This window comes from Balaenoptera ricei, chromosome 1 (genome assembly GCF_028023285.1).
Source record: "Balaenoptera ricei isolate mBalRic1 chromosome 1, mBalRic1.hap2, whole genome shotgun sequence".
NCBI lineage: Eukaryota > Metazoa > Chordata > Mammalia > Artiodactyla > Balaenopteridae > Balaenoptera > Balaenoptera ricei.
The window spans coordinates 145,574,905-145,592,103 of NC_082639.1; the positions used below are offsets into that span (position 1 = coordinate 145,574,905).

Sequence of the window (17,199 nt, forward strand, 5' to 3'; positions counted from 1 at the left end):
ATAATTTGGAATCTTTCTGTATTGCTTAGACGTCTGTGACCTTTTCTTATGTTCTGGCTGTTTGATTATGGAGAGACAGATGCATGTCATGCCATACTCAGCACATTCACACAGACTGGAGATGCTTCTGTCATGTGGCTGGAGTTAACATCTAAATGGGGACAGCCTGTATTAATTCGCTGAGACAAGAAAGACTGGATGTGGGTTTGCAAATGCTGTGTATACTTTATGAAAAGCTGTTGTGACTTCTAAGTAGGGAATCTCCCTGTTTTTCTGGGCCTTATGCCTTTGTGTTCCCTCATTCTTTCTCTTTGGAACTTTTTATGTACAAGGACCCTTTGTCTAATTTGGCCGTGTGGCTTTGGACAGTGGCAAAAGATGAGAATATATTCTCGCTGGGTCCAGTTCTTCCCTTCCATTGCATTTCTGTAGTTTGCTGGGAGATCATAGATCTTGATTTTGGTAAGCTCTGAGGATTCTGGTGAGCAATGAGTGTGTTTGCAAAGGTCTTTCAGAAAATGTTTCTTTCAAAGGCAGTAAGGTGTGTTCAAAATAAATGGCAGAAAGAATAACCGACTTTGATAGATGAAAAAGCAGGAGACAGATTACCTAGGGCAGAAGTGATCTGTAAATACTCTATAAGTTGGTCAACTGGCACACATTTTCTAACTTTGATTCTTCCTGGGGAGGGAAGAATTATTGTATTTTACTGTCCTGGGGAGGGAACGGTATAGTCAGTAGGGAAAAGCAGTGAGTTAATGATGTGACTGTGGTTTTCTGGCACCTTTGCTAACTGTATGCCTTGTCAGCCTGTCTTGAAGCAGTTCCCCCAGCTATAGGAATTCTGATGTTTCTTAACTCTTCATGCCACAGAAACTCTCGAAGACTAAATGTGGCAAAAGGCTGTGGGCATCTGCAGTAGATTTGGTCAGTTGGTATCATTATGCAAAAACATTAATTATGCGTCTCTGGATGTAAGAGCTCTGGCTCTGCTATATAATTGCCAAGGAGGGTTAACTGATATGACTTGTAGCCGACCTGACAGTGAGGAGAGAGGCAGTTGGCTTCTGCCCTCATTGCTCCCTGTGCCTCCCTCTAAAAGTTGTGATCTCCCAGAAACCTTCCCGGTTTCAATGTATATGAATATTACTAAGCATGTAGTGATTTATAATAATAATTAGCATTTATTATAGCACTTACTATAATGTGCCACAATGTGACAAGCATTGTTCTAAACCCTTTAGTTATATTAAATGTATTAACACATTTAACCTTCCCAATAACTCTATAAGATAGATACTTTTCTTTTCTCCATTTTACAGATGAGGAATCAGAGGCCCAGAAAAGATAAACTCACTTGCCCCAAATCACACAGTTATAAGTGGCAGAACTGGGATTCAGAACCTAGAAAGGCTAGTTCTAGAGTCTGTTCTTTTTAAGATGCCCGTTATGGAAAAAAAAAAAAAAAAAAAAAGGCTTAGATTCAACTCTTGAGAAGCTTTTATTCCAGGAGAGCTGTGATAAAGATGAAGCCTGTCGGAGATATAATAAGCATTAAACACAGAGATATGTTCAGCTGTTTACACTACAGACGACTAAAAGATTCCTAACATTGTGGCCATGAGTGGGCGTTGTTATTGGAGTTCCAAGTTTGGATATGGTGAAATCACCATCTCTTCTCCTTTCTAATTATACATGAAGGCTTCATGGAGATAAGCCTTGATGAACTCTCTGTGTTGTTCTACGTGCCAGGTGTTTGGCCTGGTGTAAGCAGTGATTCTTAATCAGGGGTGTGCTTCCCAGTCTCATGTGAAGCCTTCTGAAAACATAGACGCCTGCAGCTCTGCACGTGCTTGTTAACGTCTCCGTAGGTGATGCTGATATGCAGTCCCAGGAGAGGACTTAAAGTGGACATGGGGGACGTCCCTGGCGGTCCAGTGGTTAAGACTGTGTGCTTTCACTGCAGGGGGTGTGGTGGGTTCGATCCCTGGTCAGGGAACTAAGATCCCACATGCCGTGGGGTGTGGCCAAAAAATAAAATAAATAAGTAAGTAAGCGGACATGGTATATTTGGGTAGTTTTATGTAATATACCACTCTAAAACTTAATGGTTTTAAACAACCGTGATTTATTATTTCTCACGATTTTGTGTTGGCCTGGGCTCGCTCCCTGGCAGGTCAGCAGTGGGAGCTGGGTTTTTCTCTCCCTGTAGTCTTACATCCTCAAGGGGGCTAGACTAGGCTTCTTCATGTGATGGAGGAAGTATTCCAAGAGGGTAAATCCCGGTGCACACATGCTTGTTAAACCTCTGCTTGTGTCACATTTGCTGATGTCTCCTTGGCCAAAGCAAGTCACATGCCCAAGCCTAGAATCAGCGTGGACAGGGACCGCACAGGTTGTGGACACTGGCAGACGTGATTCATTGGGATAATTATTATAACTACTACAGATGTAAACATCTGACTAAAATTAGCTCAATGAAAGGGCATTTATTGTAAGCGCTTAGTTCTCATAAAACCGCGGGGAAAACTGTATAACCTTCATTCTTGTCCTCTGCCATTATGGTATACCTACCAACTCGATCAGTTGTAGTTTCCTCAAATCTGTTCATTTGCTCGGCAAATGTTACTTGAGCACCAACTATATGCTAAGCACTAGTGAAATGCAGTGAACAAAACAAAACAAATTCCTGCCCTGTGGGGCTTATAATCTGGTGGTGGCAATGGTGGGGTGGGCAGATGGTGGTGATGGAAACAGGCAATTTAAATAAAATAGGGAAGGGAAATAGGGAGTTGCAGGGGGCTGGCGGGGGGTGGCGATTTTAGATAGGGTGGCCAGGGAAGGCCTCACGAGAAGTGACATTTGGGAAGGGTCAAGACAAAGAGTACGTCTGATTGGTTCAGGCCAGTGTAATGATTGATTGCTTTGTGCTTGGATGTGTCTCCCAGATCTGTCCGTAGTGGATTGGGTAAGAGGGAGAGGGAGATGGTACAAGATGGGCAGGAGGAGGCAATGACCAGTGTATCTGATACAGTGGTGGTACTACGTGAGCTCTGTGCTGGCTTCTCTTGACTGGCTTTGGGGTGTGGATACAGGATAGAGAGACGAGACATGTGTATTGACTACCTAATGCATGCTGAGTGTTGAAAAGCATATTTCATTTAAGCCTCTCTACAGCCTTGTGAAGAAACTAATATTATTCCTGCCTCGGGAGACTCTGAGTGGTAAAGAAACAACTTAGATCAAAGAAGGGAAGAGTCAAGAAGGAAATTCAAGTATGAAGAAATGAAAGGAGTCCTTGAGTGTTATAATAGATTTAATGCCAGAAGAGGACATAAGTTAAATGATACATTAACTGTTTAGAAGATTTTGTCACATATATGTCTCTTATCTTCAGTGCCTTTACCTATCTTTTCTGTGTTTTTGTTTTCTGACAGGAATGGGTAACTGCCACTGACATCAGAGTAACACTCAATCGCCTGAACACTTTTGGAGATGAAGTGTTTAATGACCCCAAAGTTCTCAAATCCTATTATTATGCAATCTCTGATTTCGCTGTGGGTGGTAGGTAAGTAAACCATTAAATAACCTTGAAAGTGTTTGGAGCTTTGGTGTAGAAGTGAATGTAGCAACTTGTTTACAACTGTATTAGTAATGTTTTTAGACCTCATTATCCTGGAAACAAAGTAATTAGGTTTTCTAAAACCTTGTCAAATCAACACATTAGTGAATTCTTATTGAGCGTTTAAGTGTGAAGCTCTATGATAGGCACTATAAAGCCACTGAGGAAGTGCAAGTCTGACATTCACTTACTGAGAAGGACCTGACCTTCTAGGATCCTACAGGTGAATGGGGCAGGCGATGTATGAATATGCGAAAAGTTAAATACTAGTACCATCAAGCATTTTAGATAAAGAGATGTCATATGTCAGAGAATAGTTACAGGACTGTCAGGCTAGAGAAACAGATGGAATCTAAGCTGGGCGTCGAAGAATAGGTAGGGTTTAGATAAGGAGAGAGGATGTCTGGGTTGGGTGCAGGAGGGTTGGGTGCATGTCATGAGCAAAAGTTTAGAGTTGGAAGCGTTTAAACCTCCGTGACTTAAGGAAAATCTTATATGAATTTGTGGAGTTGTAAACCAGAGAGAGTTTGGTAGCCAGAGACCTTAGACAGTGAGCCAAGGATCTTGGACTTACCTCCCCTTGTAATAGACTATGAAGTCTCAAGAGCAGAAACATTATTTTTGTATGCAGTGTTCCTGGTATGGGATTGATGCTCAGTGAAAGTTGATGGAAACTGTAACCAATGAGAAATCATGTACTTTTTTGGAGTTAGGGCTATGATTTCAACACAGTAGATTAAGAAGATTAACTGCAGGCAAGGTAACAGTAGAATATGATCGAGAGAATTTATATTCCTGTTATTATGCTGTCATCTAGGTGTTAGGTGACAAATACCTGACATTAAGGTGGTGACAGCAGAATGGAAAGAAACATTTAGGTGCATTTTATGAAGGAAGAATTATCAGGATTTTAGTCAAAGGTGATTTTGAAGGTTTAGTGACCAGGAGAATTGTGGTATCATTAACAAAATAAATGGAGAAGATGAGCTCATTTGGGAAGGTGGTGAGTTTAGTTGTAGAATGTAAAGTTTTAAGTCGTGGAGGACATCTAAATTTGTGCAGCAGTCAAGGACAGGAGCTTGGGAGAAAGAGGCGGCCTGGAGATATACATTTGGGATTCATCCTGGTGCACTGTAGATGTTTCAGAAGTGTTTGAGTGTATTATTAAGTGGTGCTTGAAGCTGTGGAACTGATTGCTATCTTTAAAGAGCGAGTGAGGGTAACGGCTCTGCACCAGAGTGCGTGTTAGTATTCATGGGGAGTTCCATGAGTCCTTAGTTTATGGTAGTACCTGCATCTAGAGGCTCCTTCAAGGATTCTTGCCCCAAACAACCTGAGGGAATGTCAGTCTACCAGAGATCCATATGATGGTGTGGTATCTGTCTCTCACTGTCTTCAGATCAAATACTTTAAAATCATGATGGCAGATAACTGCTGAAATTTATTGACTTGTTACATGCCTGTACAGTCCTGGGCACATACATATAGCAACCTCTTGATCTTCTCAATAACTCTATGAAATAGGTATTATCATCCTCCCTATTTTACAGGTAAGGCACCGAGTTTAAGTTACATTGGTAAGTTACAGGGCAAGGTTTCGAACCCAGGCGGCCTGGCCTTGGAGTCCATGTTCTTCTTAACCACTACACTTGGCTGCCTCTTGAGATGCACGCATTTCACTTCAGGAAATGGTCCTACAGATGTCCTCAGAAATTGTTGGGGACTTTCTTCTCATGTCCGGTTAATGCCCCATCCCCTGTTAAATAAAGGTACCTTTTTTTTTCTGTCTTGTTTAATTTTTCTTCATACCTGAAAACACACAGTCATTACTTAATCTTGCTCAGTTTCTCAGTTTACAGTTTTGAGTGGTAAACTCAAAAACATCCTGAGGTGGTTTTTAGTTCTCTGTGTACATCCTTTTTCTGCATGCGTTTCGGGGCTTCATAGGTGTTTCATTCTTTTGAGGGTTTCTTCTCTCCCCAGGTGTAAATGTAACGGACATGCAAGCGAGTGCGTGAAGAATGAATTTGACAAGCTGGTGTGTAATTGCAAACATAATACTTATGGCGTAGACTGTGAGAAGTGCCTTCCTTTCTTCAATGACCGGCCGTGGAGGAGGGCGACTGCCGAGGGTGCCAGCGAATGCCTGCGTGAGTGCCCCTTGGTGTTCGTCTACTAAATTGTCTTGAGGACTTCAGAGGTGGGAGAAGGAACTGCTGACTTCCTTTGATTCCTCCTTGAAAGGAAAAGCCTGAAAGGCAGAGCTTCTTCCCTAATTTGAGAGTGTAGAACAATAACCTGCATGCACGTCAAAGGAAAATCATAGATGCGGGCAATTGGCCATAAACATAAACTGTGCTGGTTTTATGTTTCCTTCATGAACACACATAACAGAATGGGAGCGGCACCTTCAAGGTTTGGCCTTTGCTTAGCTCTAAATACTGGGCTGGGGTTGCCTACTCTAAAATATGGTTTCTCCAGTCTTTTCTTTGTTGCCCTTTAAAATATTCTTCTTGCTTTCAATGCTCATTTATTCAAACAGCCAGGATTGTTGACTAACATTTGTCAGGTGTGATGAGTTCTAGACTAAGACTGCTTTCGATGGATTATTTATCAAAATTATTTTTTCTTTATCTCACTAAAGAGCACAATGGGGAGGATTTTCCTGCTTCTGTCATGCAGAGGTGGGTGGCTCTGGGAAGAAGAGTAGATCCTAGTATTCTTAGGAAGAGGTAAAATGAAAAAGATTACACATTGTTTATTCCTTCATAATGTCTTGGTTTATTCTCAAGAGGTAGAGAAAGGAATCTCAGGAGAAAAATCATGAAACCATGTAATCATGATTTGCCAAGGACTTGAAAGTGAGAAACTTTTAAAGCAGCAACATTTTCTTATGTCCTTATAAATATTCCTTATTGTATCCTCTTGGTAATAAAGGGAATAAGAAGGAAGACACTCTGAACTTGCAGGAATTATTGGCAGAAACCTTGAAAAAGGACCAATATCTTGACTCATGACTGTTTACATTAGCTGCTTACAGCAGATTTTCTTATTCACATTTTCAGATAAATTTTATAGCCTCCTCTAGCATTCCTAAGCACTTGAACTTCTTTAATTCTTTTACTGAACTGTAATATCCAGTGTTGGAAACTACGTGATAAAGGCTGATAAAAGAAAAAATGAAATACTCCTAAGATGTGACATCTAATTAAATGTACACATGTGTTTGAAAAGTAGTCTGCTTAATGATGTCATATTTTGAGTCTATCCAGGAACATTATGGGAAAAAACAAGTGTAACATTATATCCAGCCTCTCACTAGCAAGTGAACAGAATACAGTAGCTAACAGACTTTGATAAGGAGCTAAGTCAATTTGCTTTCCTCTTTGGTCCCTTCAGCACCATGGCGCGTCAAAGAGAGAAGTTTCTGGAGGTGTGACAGTACTACAGTATTGTCAGGGTGCTGGAGCTAGGGAAGAGAAAATGACAGCTGCCTTCTCTCTTACCAGCTGATGATGAGGGAGCCACAGCGTCTGCTTTTAGCAGTGGGTTAGGACAGCATAGACATGGGGATTGTTCTACCCCACAGTCTCTAAGCACCAGACCATTTAGGTGCTGTGAGCTGGGCTGATTGCAAGATAATCTAGGGAGACTTGAGGGAAGAGAAATAGCTGATGAAGAAGGGAATGGGAGCTTTCAAAGTTACTTAACTCTAATTCTTGGTGCCAGCGATTCAAGTTTCTAAAAAGTTTTCAAATATAGTACTATAAAAGAACTGATTGTAAAGGCAGGGAGGAGAAAAAAAAACATATATTCAAATTTTTTTAAAAACAACAATCTCCTGCTCTATCTGTAATCAAATAAAATTTTATTTTTATTTAGTGTCTGTACTTGGGGCAGAATCAATAATTTGGAAAAAATCATCTTAGTATAAATATAATTAAGATTTTCAGTGACTACAGATACTCGTTCTGTAGGGAATATAGCTACTTAACAGATGACCCATTTGGCACTATGGCTTCCCAGCAGGTGGAGGCATCTGTGGATCTAGATTTCCCTTCTTGTGGATTTACTTTCTTGCGGATCTATAGATTTCCTCCTTCTTTCGAAAGAGGCACTAATTTTTACCCACGTGTCTCAAGATTACTCCCATCTGGGTATGCAAGTAATCTGGCATTGTAGAAGTTGGTATCTAATGTATTTGAATTGTCTGAGCCCTGAAAAGTTAACATAAATTGAAGCCTGCATATAAATTGGCCCCTTGTGCTTGGACTTGGTATTAGAATGAAGGATAAAGATTCAGAAGAATTGTAATTTGACTTGGCTTTTGTTTGTATGTGTACAACTATGCGGAGATTCCTAAGTACAAGGATTACTTATATTTTATGATGGTACTATTTTTGATAAGGATGAACATTTCTTAGTAAGCTGTTAACCTGACTGTATGAACCCTTTATAGACAGACATACAGTTTTCGTTTTTGTTTTTGAGTGAACAGTGCATCTTGGTGGTCGTTCTTAATCTGCCACCACCTGTCTGTCAGAGATGTGGGGAATTATGGTTTTGTTTTCTTTGAGTCTTTTAAAATGCTGTTTGTAAAGGAACATGGATCTGACTTAACGTTTTGGCCAACAGCCTGTGACTGCAATGGCCGATCGCAGGAATGCTACTTTGACCCTGAACTATACCGTTCCACGGGCCATGGTGGCCACTGTACCAACTGCCAGGATAACACGGACGGCGCCAACTGTGAGAGGTGCCGGGAGAATTTCTTCCGCCTTGGGAACAGAGAAGCCTGCTCTCCCTGCCACTGTAGTCCTGTTGGTAAGTGACAGGCAGAGTCTGCTTCATTGTGATGGTTGGAAGACAAAATAAGCATTCCCTGTACCCCCAGAAAATAAAGCTTTGTTTCCTAGGGATTCGTACAGCTTAAGTATAGGAGAGTGTACATTGTTATAATTTATTGTTATAATTTACATGTTATATCATGTAAATGATTTAGGATCTGCCTCTACTCTCTTTAACCAAGTTGGGCCTTCGGATGATTTTCTGGTGTGTATAAAAATGTGGGGTTGGCCTGAGTAATGGTTTTGTAAATAATTAGCAATAAGATCATCAAGACCATTTGAACTTTGACTGTAAAAGGTTAGCTGCTTCGTGAGTTCTTCCTTGTTAATGATTTTGTTTAGTCTAACCTCCTTGGAGGGCTGACCTCTTTCAGCACATTGGTGTGTGTTCAGAGGAGTGCTCTTAGTCTGTTGTACTTTTTCAGGAGTTTGAACTTTATTTTTGTTATTCGTGCCTGTATATACTTAAATTCTAGACACAGGCCATAAGGAGCCTGTGCTTGTCCACAGAGCAGTGACTGGTTCTGTGTACAGTTTACCATTGGCTACAGAGTGATTTGTTAGTGTTTTTCAACAGTTATGAGTAGATTCATCTTCGGGTGTATGTCTGGAAAGTTTAAAAGTCATGGCTTCAAGGGGTATGATTTTGAGAGTATTCTGATTTAAAATTTGATCTTTATTCTCTTGGTTACCATCTAGATACTGAAAAACAATCTGCATTCTGGTTTTCAGGCATTGTTTTTAGTTACCAACCTTCTTTCTTTGAGACAGTAATTTTACTTACCTAACTGGTGGTTGACACTGAGCACTTTAAATTTCAGGTTCTCTCAGTACACAGTGTGATAGCTATGGCAGATGTAGCTGTAAGCCTGGAGTGATGGGGGACAAATGTGACCGTTGCCAGCCTGGGTACCATTCTCTTACTGAGGCTGGATGCAGGTAAGATTTTTCAAGGGGGCAGAATCCAAATGTAGCTGATTCTTAATAATAGATGTTGTAGCTAGTCTGCAGCCATATAAACATTTCCCACCCATAATACTTGTAAACCAAGATTTAAGGCTTCTAGCTGTAATGATGATCCAGGATTGTTTTGTACAGAGGTGAAGCAGAGTTTTCAATGTCTAAATGTGATGGTTATCCTTGATTGAAATCAAATCCAAATATAAAGATGACTTTAGGATTCATTTTGCTCTTTTATGTATTCCTTTTTAAAAAATCTGTTAACATATAAAACAAAAGATTGAGTGGAATTTCTTTATCTTTTCTCTTATTTCATTGTTTTCCTCCATTTTCCATCCAATAGGCCATGCTCTTGTAATCCTTCTGGCAGCACAGACGAATGTAATTTTGAAACAGGAAGATGTGTTTGCAAAGACAATGTCGAAGGCTTCAATTGTGAGAGGTAGCTCATTTTTTCTCTAGCCGTATTGTATTTTCTCTGTTATCATATTTCAAGTACAATGAATACCTGATTGTATCTTAATCTCTTTCAGATGCAAACCTGGATTTTTTAATCTGGAATCATCTAATCCTATGGGTTGCACACCTTGCTTCTGCTTTGGGCATTCTTCTGTCTGTACAAATGCTGTCGGCTACAGTGTTTATTCTATAACCTCTACCTTTCAGATTGGTAAAGTAGACCTTTCCTTCTGTCCTCTAGAATCGTGAGATTAAATTTACAATGTTAAAAAGTCAGTAGCTCTTTGAGGATTTTTTTGACGGTATCAGCACTTTGTTTTTTAATGTATGTGATTTTTGTTTGGCTTTTTAATTTAATGAAAGTATATATAAATGGTTTTAGAATTTACCAAATTAAGTATAAAATGTTATATAAAATAAAGAAAATTATAGCTTGAGGGGTATAGCATATGTAGGTACTGTTATAGCCTCCATTTATTAAAAAACTTTCATTGATGACTTGCTATATATTTTGTGGTATATAGAGGATCTGAATTCAGGACATTTACAAAGTAACGGCACTTGTGTTCCATCCTCTGCTTGCAGATGAGGATGGGTGGCGTGCGGAACAAAGGGATGGCTCTGAAGCATCATTTGAGTGGTCCTCTGAGAGGCAAGATATCGCTGTCATTTCAGATAGCTACTTTCCTAGGTACTTCATTGCCCCCGGTAAGTAAGGCTAGGAAGCGGTCCGGCTTGGCGTGTACCCCTGTTTATTCGTACTCTCACATTCTTGCTCACCATTGTGTCTGCCTTCCAGCAAAGTTCTTGGGCAAGCAGGTGTTGAGTTATGGTCAGAACTTCTCCTTCTCCTTTCGAGTGGACAGGCGAGACACTCGCCTCTCTGCAGAAGACCTGGTGCTTGAGGGAGCTGGCCTAAGAGTGTCTGTGCCCTTGATCGCTCAGGGCAATTCCTATCCGAGTGAGACCACTGTGAAATATGTCTTCAGGTAAGACAATTTTGTTTGCAAAATCTGACTTGACCAGAATTATAAAAGTGGTTTCTTTGTCAAAGCTCATCAGGCCTCAAGGTGTGTGTCGAAGAAAAACTTCTGGCTTCTCAAGGTGACTTTGTAAAAGGGAACTTTCCCTTTGCTTACGTGTACCTTTTCCAGTTGTACTATCAAACCTACAGACTCTTCTCTGACCTGGTTAGATTGGCAGAGCAGTGCACTGTTGGTGGCATAAATGAGTAAGAAATGCTTTCTCAGCACCCAGAATTGTCCTTACAGAGGTTAATGTGGCCCTTCCTTTTTCTCTAGGCTCCATGAAGCAACAGATTACCCTTGGAGGCCTACTCTTACCCCTTTCGAATTTCAGAAACTCCTAAACAATTTGACCTCTATCAAGATCCGTGGGACATATAGTGAGAGAAGTAAGTTATGATATAATTTAAGAGAATCATTTAAGATGATTAGATAAAGGATCCATAATCAAAAGTTTATCTCTGAAGTCCTAATACTATAACACTGATCCTAAAGAAGTGGTATAAACTGCCTCATCATATGTGAATTATGTATAAAAATAATACATTTTAAAACTACTTTTAAAGACCTGGAGAAAATTAGCCAAAATTAGTAAATAGTATTGTTTTATAATAAATAAGCCTATTGAGGCTACATTATATATAATTAGAATCTTCTAAGAATCCCAAATATAATTCTGCTGGCTCACATTGCTTAACCTTTGTTTGTTTTTATTTCTTGCTATGTAACTATCAAGCCCTTTTAACTAAATTGGCTAAATTATGAAAAGTTAAAAATTACTGAATGAACATTTGTTATAATTTTAAATTTAAAAAGCTGTTTTTAAGCATTTCTTTACATTTTTTTCCTATAATTTTTTTTTTTTTTAATGAGGACCTATTTCTATAGAAAGGTAAAGCTGTCTAGGGGAAGAGGAATCAGAGTGGTGGTGTGGCATTGAAAGTGGCATCAGCAGCTTGGATGTGTTGTTTTTTGAGATGCCTGCATGAATATCCAGATGAAAATGTCTTATAAGTAGTTAGAAATATGGATGGGGCTTACGAAGAAGTTGACACTGGAGGTTAGAATCGAAGGGTTGTCAACGTATGGGTAATCATTTTTAAACTTGGAAATATAACAAAAAAATATAGAAAGAGAAAAGAAGATGCAATCCTGGAAATATAGTTATTTAAGGACCATGACCTGAGACTTGAGAGAAAAAGAATTTTAAGGAAGAGGAACAATTAACAGGTTTAGGAAGATAGTACAATTGGATTTTGGTATTGGGTAACTGAAGAATCATTGGTGAGGGTTTTTTTTGTTTGTTGGTTTTTTTGAGAAGTGTTGAAACTGAAGTTAGATTGCAGTGATTTAATTAAGTAAAGTAAATCACAAATTAGGTAAATTCAAAGGTGAAGAAGTAAAATACAGATTATTCTTTTAAGATGTTCGGCTGTGAGGGAGGGAAAAGAGAGGGACTCTAATTTGGGAGTGGGGACAGATCGAAGAAAGAGTACTTTTAGGATGGGAAGGCTTAAGAATGTATGGAGTTGGAAGCACATTAACAGTGGAGATGTCTCTCATGATCTAATGTTGAAAAAACCCATAAATGTAGTAAAAATTAACTAAATTCAAGGCAGAAATAGAAGAGCTGTCCTTTAGCCTCAGGTCATCAGTTTCTAAGAATTATATGAACAGCAAGTGATATTTCATAACATGGGGAAATACACTTGAAAGATAAGAGTGCAAGAGACAGGAGTGGAATGGAAATTAAAGGGAAATATGATGATACAATCAAAACCTGCCTCTTCCATAGGATGTTCCTGCTGAGTCTGTCATCTGTACTGTTAGGTTGGATGAACCATTGGGCTAAGCCAATATAAGGCTTCCTCTATTTTTATTTTCTTCTGGAAACAGGAAAGCATTATGATATACGGCATAACAGCTTTGGAATAATTACATATTTGTCAAAGTAGCCCTGATTATTAGAACTTGTTTACTTACTTTTTCTGTTTTATGCAGGGCAAAGTATATAATTTGAGTGGTACTTGTCGACAGGTGCTTTCCCTGCTTTCTTATCCTTGAACTCTACGATCAGCGCCTGATTTTGTGGCAAAAGAACAAAAACATGGCTTAATGGCTGTAGCCTTAAACTCTTATTATTTCCACATTCTTCCTTTTATCTTTTCTTTCCCCAGATTATTGCCCAATGCTTTTCATTTTTCACATTGGTGATTGGGAGAACTGTAAAATCCAACAAATCTGTGTGTGTGTGTGTGTGTGTGTGTGTTTAAAAAATGAAGTTTGCTCTACCACCATTCCAGATACTTAGCACCAGGTAGCACATAGCACATAATTGTCCTAAATGCTATTTTCTAGTTATCTTCTCCAACAGATGAATTAAACTGATGGTTGATTGTCTCTGAAATTTTGGGTGTGGTTACCCTTTCGCATTATTGACTTTGCAAGAAGTTTTGGAATATGAAAGCCAGTTCAGTGATCCTCTTCTCCACATCATACACAGGTGCTGGATATTTGGATGATGTCACCCTGGCAAGCGCTCGTCCTGGGCCTGGGGTCCCTGCAACTTGGGTGGAGTCCTGCACCTGTCCTGTGGGATACGGAGGGCAGTTTTGTGAGATGTGCCTCTCAGGTTACAGAAGAGAAACTCCGAGTCTTGGACCATACAGTCCATGTGTGCTTTGTACCTGCAATGGGCACAGTGAGACCTGTGACCCTGAGACAGGTGAGAAGATGACCTTTGGGGGCTGCTAGACCTAAATTCTCTTTAGCAGGTGGTTGGAAATGCTCATTGTCTTATTTGCTTACACACTCGCCTGTTTTCTCACACCTGCTCTCCAAATAGGTGTTTGTAACTGCAGAGAGAATACAGCCGGGCCCCACTGTGAGAAGTGTAGTGACGGGTACTATGGAGATTCAACCGTGGGCACCTCCTCTGATTGCCAACCCTGTCCGTGTCCTGGGGGCTCCAGTTGTGCTGTTGTCCCTAAGACACAGGAGGTGGTGTGCACCAACTGTCCTACTGGCACCACTGGTAAGTCTGCTCTATCCATAGAAACACCTTGGGAAGAAGGACTTTGGAGGTTTTCGAATTTTCTTGTTTGGTTCCATGATTAGTTTTCCTAGTAGGCAAAAGTTGTGTAGGAAACAGGTTTATTATGGATTTGTAAAATGCATATCATATACTAATAATAGCTAACATATTTACGGCCAGGTGCTTTTCTAAGCACTTTAACATGTACTGCCTCATTAATCCTCACAACCCTCTGAGATAGCTTCTTGCATTATCCTCAGGTTACAGCTAAGAAAACTGAGGCACAGAGACATTAAGTTACATGTCCAAGGCTACATGGCTAGTCATTGGAGCAGCTGGAATTTCAACCCAGGCATTCTGGCTCCAAAGCTGATGATCACTACAATATACTCTCCCTTATAAGACGCGAATCAAAACTTGATTTTTAGTTTGTGAGGCTGCCCTGGGATCCTTGATGTAAAGTGGTAATTTTAAAATTCTTTAAATTCTTTATCTAAATAGTCCTTTCAGTATATCAGGGCCCATCGCATTTAGTTGGGGAAAAAATATTTGTAGAGCTTTGGATAAGACCTCTGTTCGCATGCTCTGAGTTTCTTTCTTTTTGATAAGAACATAAAACTAGATCTTTCCTAGCTACTCAAGGAGCTGCCTGTGCTGATTGACAGAGGAGACGGGGGCTCACTGTTGACCGTTCCCCTTTCTTCCACTGACTTTAGCCTCCACGTAACGGAGAGGTTCTGGCCAGGCTTCTGATACAGCCTTTGACTCCATTACAAGCTCTTTGTTCAAAAGATATTGCTAGAGAGCATGAGCATAAGTAGAAAAGCCAAAACACTGAGCTCATAATCTGTATCTCTCATGTCTCATCAAAACATTCTTTAATCATTGGGAAACATTAAAACACTCCAGCTTCCTTCCACTTCTCCCCTGACCGCACATCGAGCACAAGGGCAGTGCCACACAGGGAGAGCCAATCATTTGCTTAAGGTAGTTGAAAAAATAAGGAGTAGAAGTTAGTGTAGAATTTCATATTTTTGACTCTTTTCTCCTTTTTTTATTTTAAGAAAACAGTGGCCCAACAGAGTCTCTTAGAGATAGACTTCTCCAGCCTCATTCCCCACCACCCACTGCTGCACTTGTACCCTCTGCTCCAGCCCTCCTGGGCTCAGGTGTGCCCGACTCTGGCCTGCCGCGTGCTGTTCTCTTTCTTTAGAGTGCTTACCCGACTCTCTCACTTTTCTTAGCCAACCTCCTGTCTGTTCTGTGGGTTGAGTTGAAACGTCACTTCCCCAGGATGGTTTTCCTCAATGAACCCTCCCTGCTGTACCCAGGTTCTTAGGACCCTTTACTTTGCTGCCACAGAGTATAGTAAGTATCCCTCGTGCAGTCTCTACTCTCAGAAGTACTTAATAGAGCATTTTGATAAGAGATCCCTCTACTGATTCTGTTGTTTCACTGGACAGTAAACTAAACCGTTAGGCATTGTGGAGTCGTTCTCATATCCATACTAAATAGTACGAATGGTGAAGTAAAATTATTCGGGATGCTTATAGAGAGATGGAGTATCATATGAGAGATTTTAGAAAATGTTATACACATATTAGTCACTAATCAGATGTTTCTCACAGAACGTTTGTGAAATATACAGTTGACCCTTGAACAACACAGGTTTGAACTGAATGGGTCCACTTGTATGAGATTTTTTCAATAGTAAATACTACAGTACTACAATCCACAGTTGGTTGAATCCATGGATGTGGAATTGTGAATTCAGAGGAGCCGCAGAAGGTGGGGGCTGGCTGACTGTAAGTTGTATAAGGATTTCTGACTGTGCAGAGGGATCAGTCCACCCCCGCACTGTTCAAGGGTCAGCTGTATTTGTTTTGTTAGTTATCACCTGGATTGAAGGAAATGATATATAGCAGTTCTTGAGGATGTTAATTAGGATGTAGAAGTCTGCTTGAAAACAGCACAGACCCTGTGAAAAATAATGCCATCAGTCCTTTTTTTTTTTTTTTTGGCTGTGTTGGGTCTTTGCTGCGTGCAGGCTTTCTCTAGTTGCGGTGTGCGGGCTTCTCATTGCAGTGGCTTCTCTTGTTGCGGAGCACGGGCTCTAGGTGTGCAGGCTTCCGTAGTTGCAGCATGCGGGCTCTAAGGGCGCGTGGGCTTCGATAGTTGTGGCTCACGGACTCTAGAGCACAGGCTCAGTAGTTGTGGTGCACGGGCTTAGTTGCTCCACAGCATGTGGGATCTTCCCAGACCAGGGATCGAACCCGTGTCCCCTGCATTGGCAGGTGGATTCTTAACCACTGAGCCACCAGGGAAGTCCAATGCCATCACTCTTTATTTTCCTATATCCTGCTTTACTTCTTTTCATAGCACTTTTTAGCCACTTGATATTCTTATGTGTATTCATTTGTTGATTGCCTCTCTTCCCCCTCCACCTCCAGTTTAAGCTCCTTGAGAGCAGGAACCTTTGTCTGTTTAATTCACTTTTGTGTCCCTAACACCCAGAATAGTGTTTGGCACATGTGTTTGTTGAATGAATGCAAGTATTTATTGAATAAATGAATAGAGGTTGCAGATACAAAGTAAGATGTTCCTCATTTAGAAAATTGTTGAAGAATATGAATAACTGCTGATAGTCACTGAGATCTTCACGTGTGAGATGCTTCTGCATTTAATTTAATACTTTAAACAATCTTTTCAGGTAAATTAAAAACAATAATCATTTTTTCAACAAAATTTTTTGAGTGCATGGCTTTGGAACATGAAGATGAATAAAGGAGGGTCCCTAATCTTCAGGGTCTAAAAGTGTGGAGCAAAGCACAGATCATTTTAATACAGTGTGGTTAGTTCAGATAAAGGAACACACACAAGAGTGCTAAAGGAGAAGAAAGGAAGACACCACTCCCAGTGTGGGAGGGATAATAAGGAAAACCAAGACTAAGAGAAGTCTATAACTTGCCCGAAGTCGTATAAGTAGTACAGCCTGGACTTGAACCTACATCCTAGACTCTGAGACAGAGGGATAGACTAGCTGTAGCTGTGGAAGATATTTTGCAATGAGAGCTTTTCATGGGCTATCATGTAGCTCTGTTTTAAGTTTTCTAGCAGATTTTTTAATTGAGTTTTATTCAGAACAGGTTTTAAGACCTGATGAAAGATCTGATGAAAAAGCAGAACTGAAATGGTGTCTTAATCCTAATCTGGAGAAAGGATCTTGGGTGCGGGTCTGGAAGCTATTGAATA

At 40.2% G+C, this 17,199-nt stretch overlaps 1 protein-coding gene across 1 annotated transcript in view; it reads left to right on the top strand.

Moving 5' to 3' along the window:
* Positions 1–17,199, top strand: part of LAMC1 (laminin subunit gamma 1) — a 124,053-nt gene that overhangs the window by 77,421 nt on the left and 29,433 nt on the right. Inside the window, exons 3-13 of the mRNA XM_059937610.1 lie at positions 3,438–3,568; positions 5,606–5,772; positions 8,258–8,446; positions 9,291–9,408; positions 9,773–9,871; positions 9,963–10,099; positions 10,474–10,596; positions 10,688–10,877; positions 11,190–11,302; positions 13,417–13,638; positions 13,759–13,947. Of these exons, the coding sequence (XP_059793593.1) occupies positions 3,438–3,568; positions 5,606–5,772; positions 8,258–8,446; positions 9,291–9,408; positions 9,773–9,871; positions 9,963–10,099; positions 10,474–10,596; positions 10,688–10,877; positions 11,190–11,302; positions 13,417–13,638; positions 13,759–13,947 (1,678 nt within the window). The remainder of the gene's footprint in view (positions 1–3,437; positions 3,569–5,605; positions 5,773–8,257; positions 8,447–9,290; positions 9,409–9,772; positions 9,872–9,962; positions 10,100–10,473; positions 10,597–10,687; positions 10,878–11,189; positions 11,303–13,416; positions 13,639–13,758; positions 13,948–17,199) is intronic.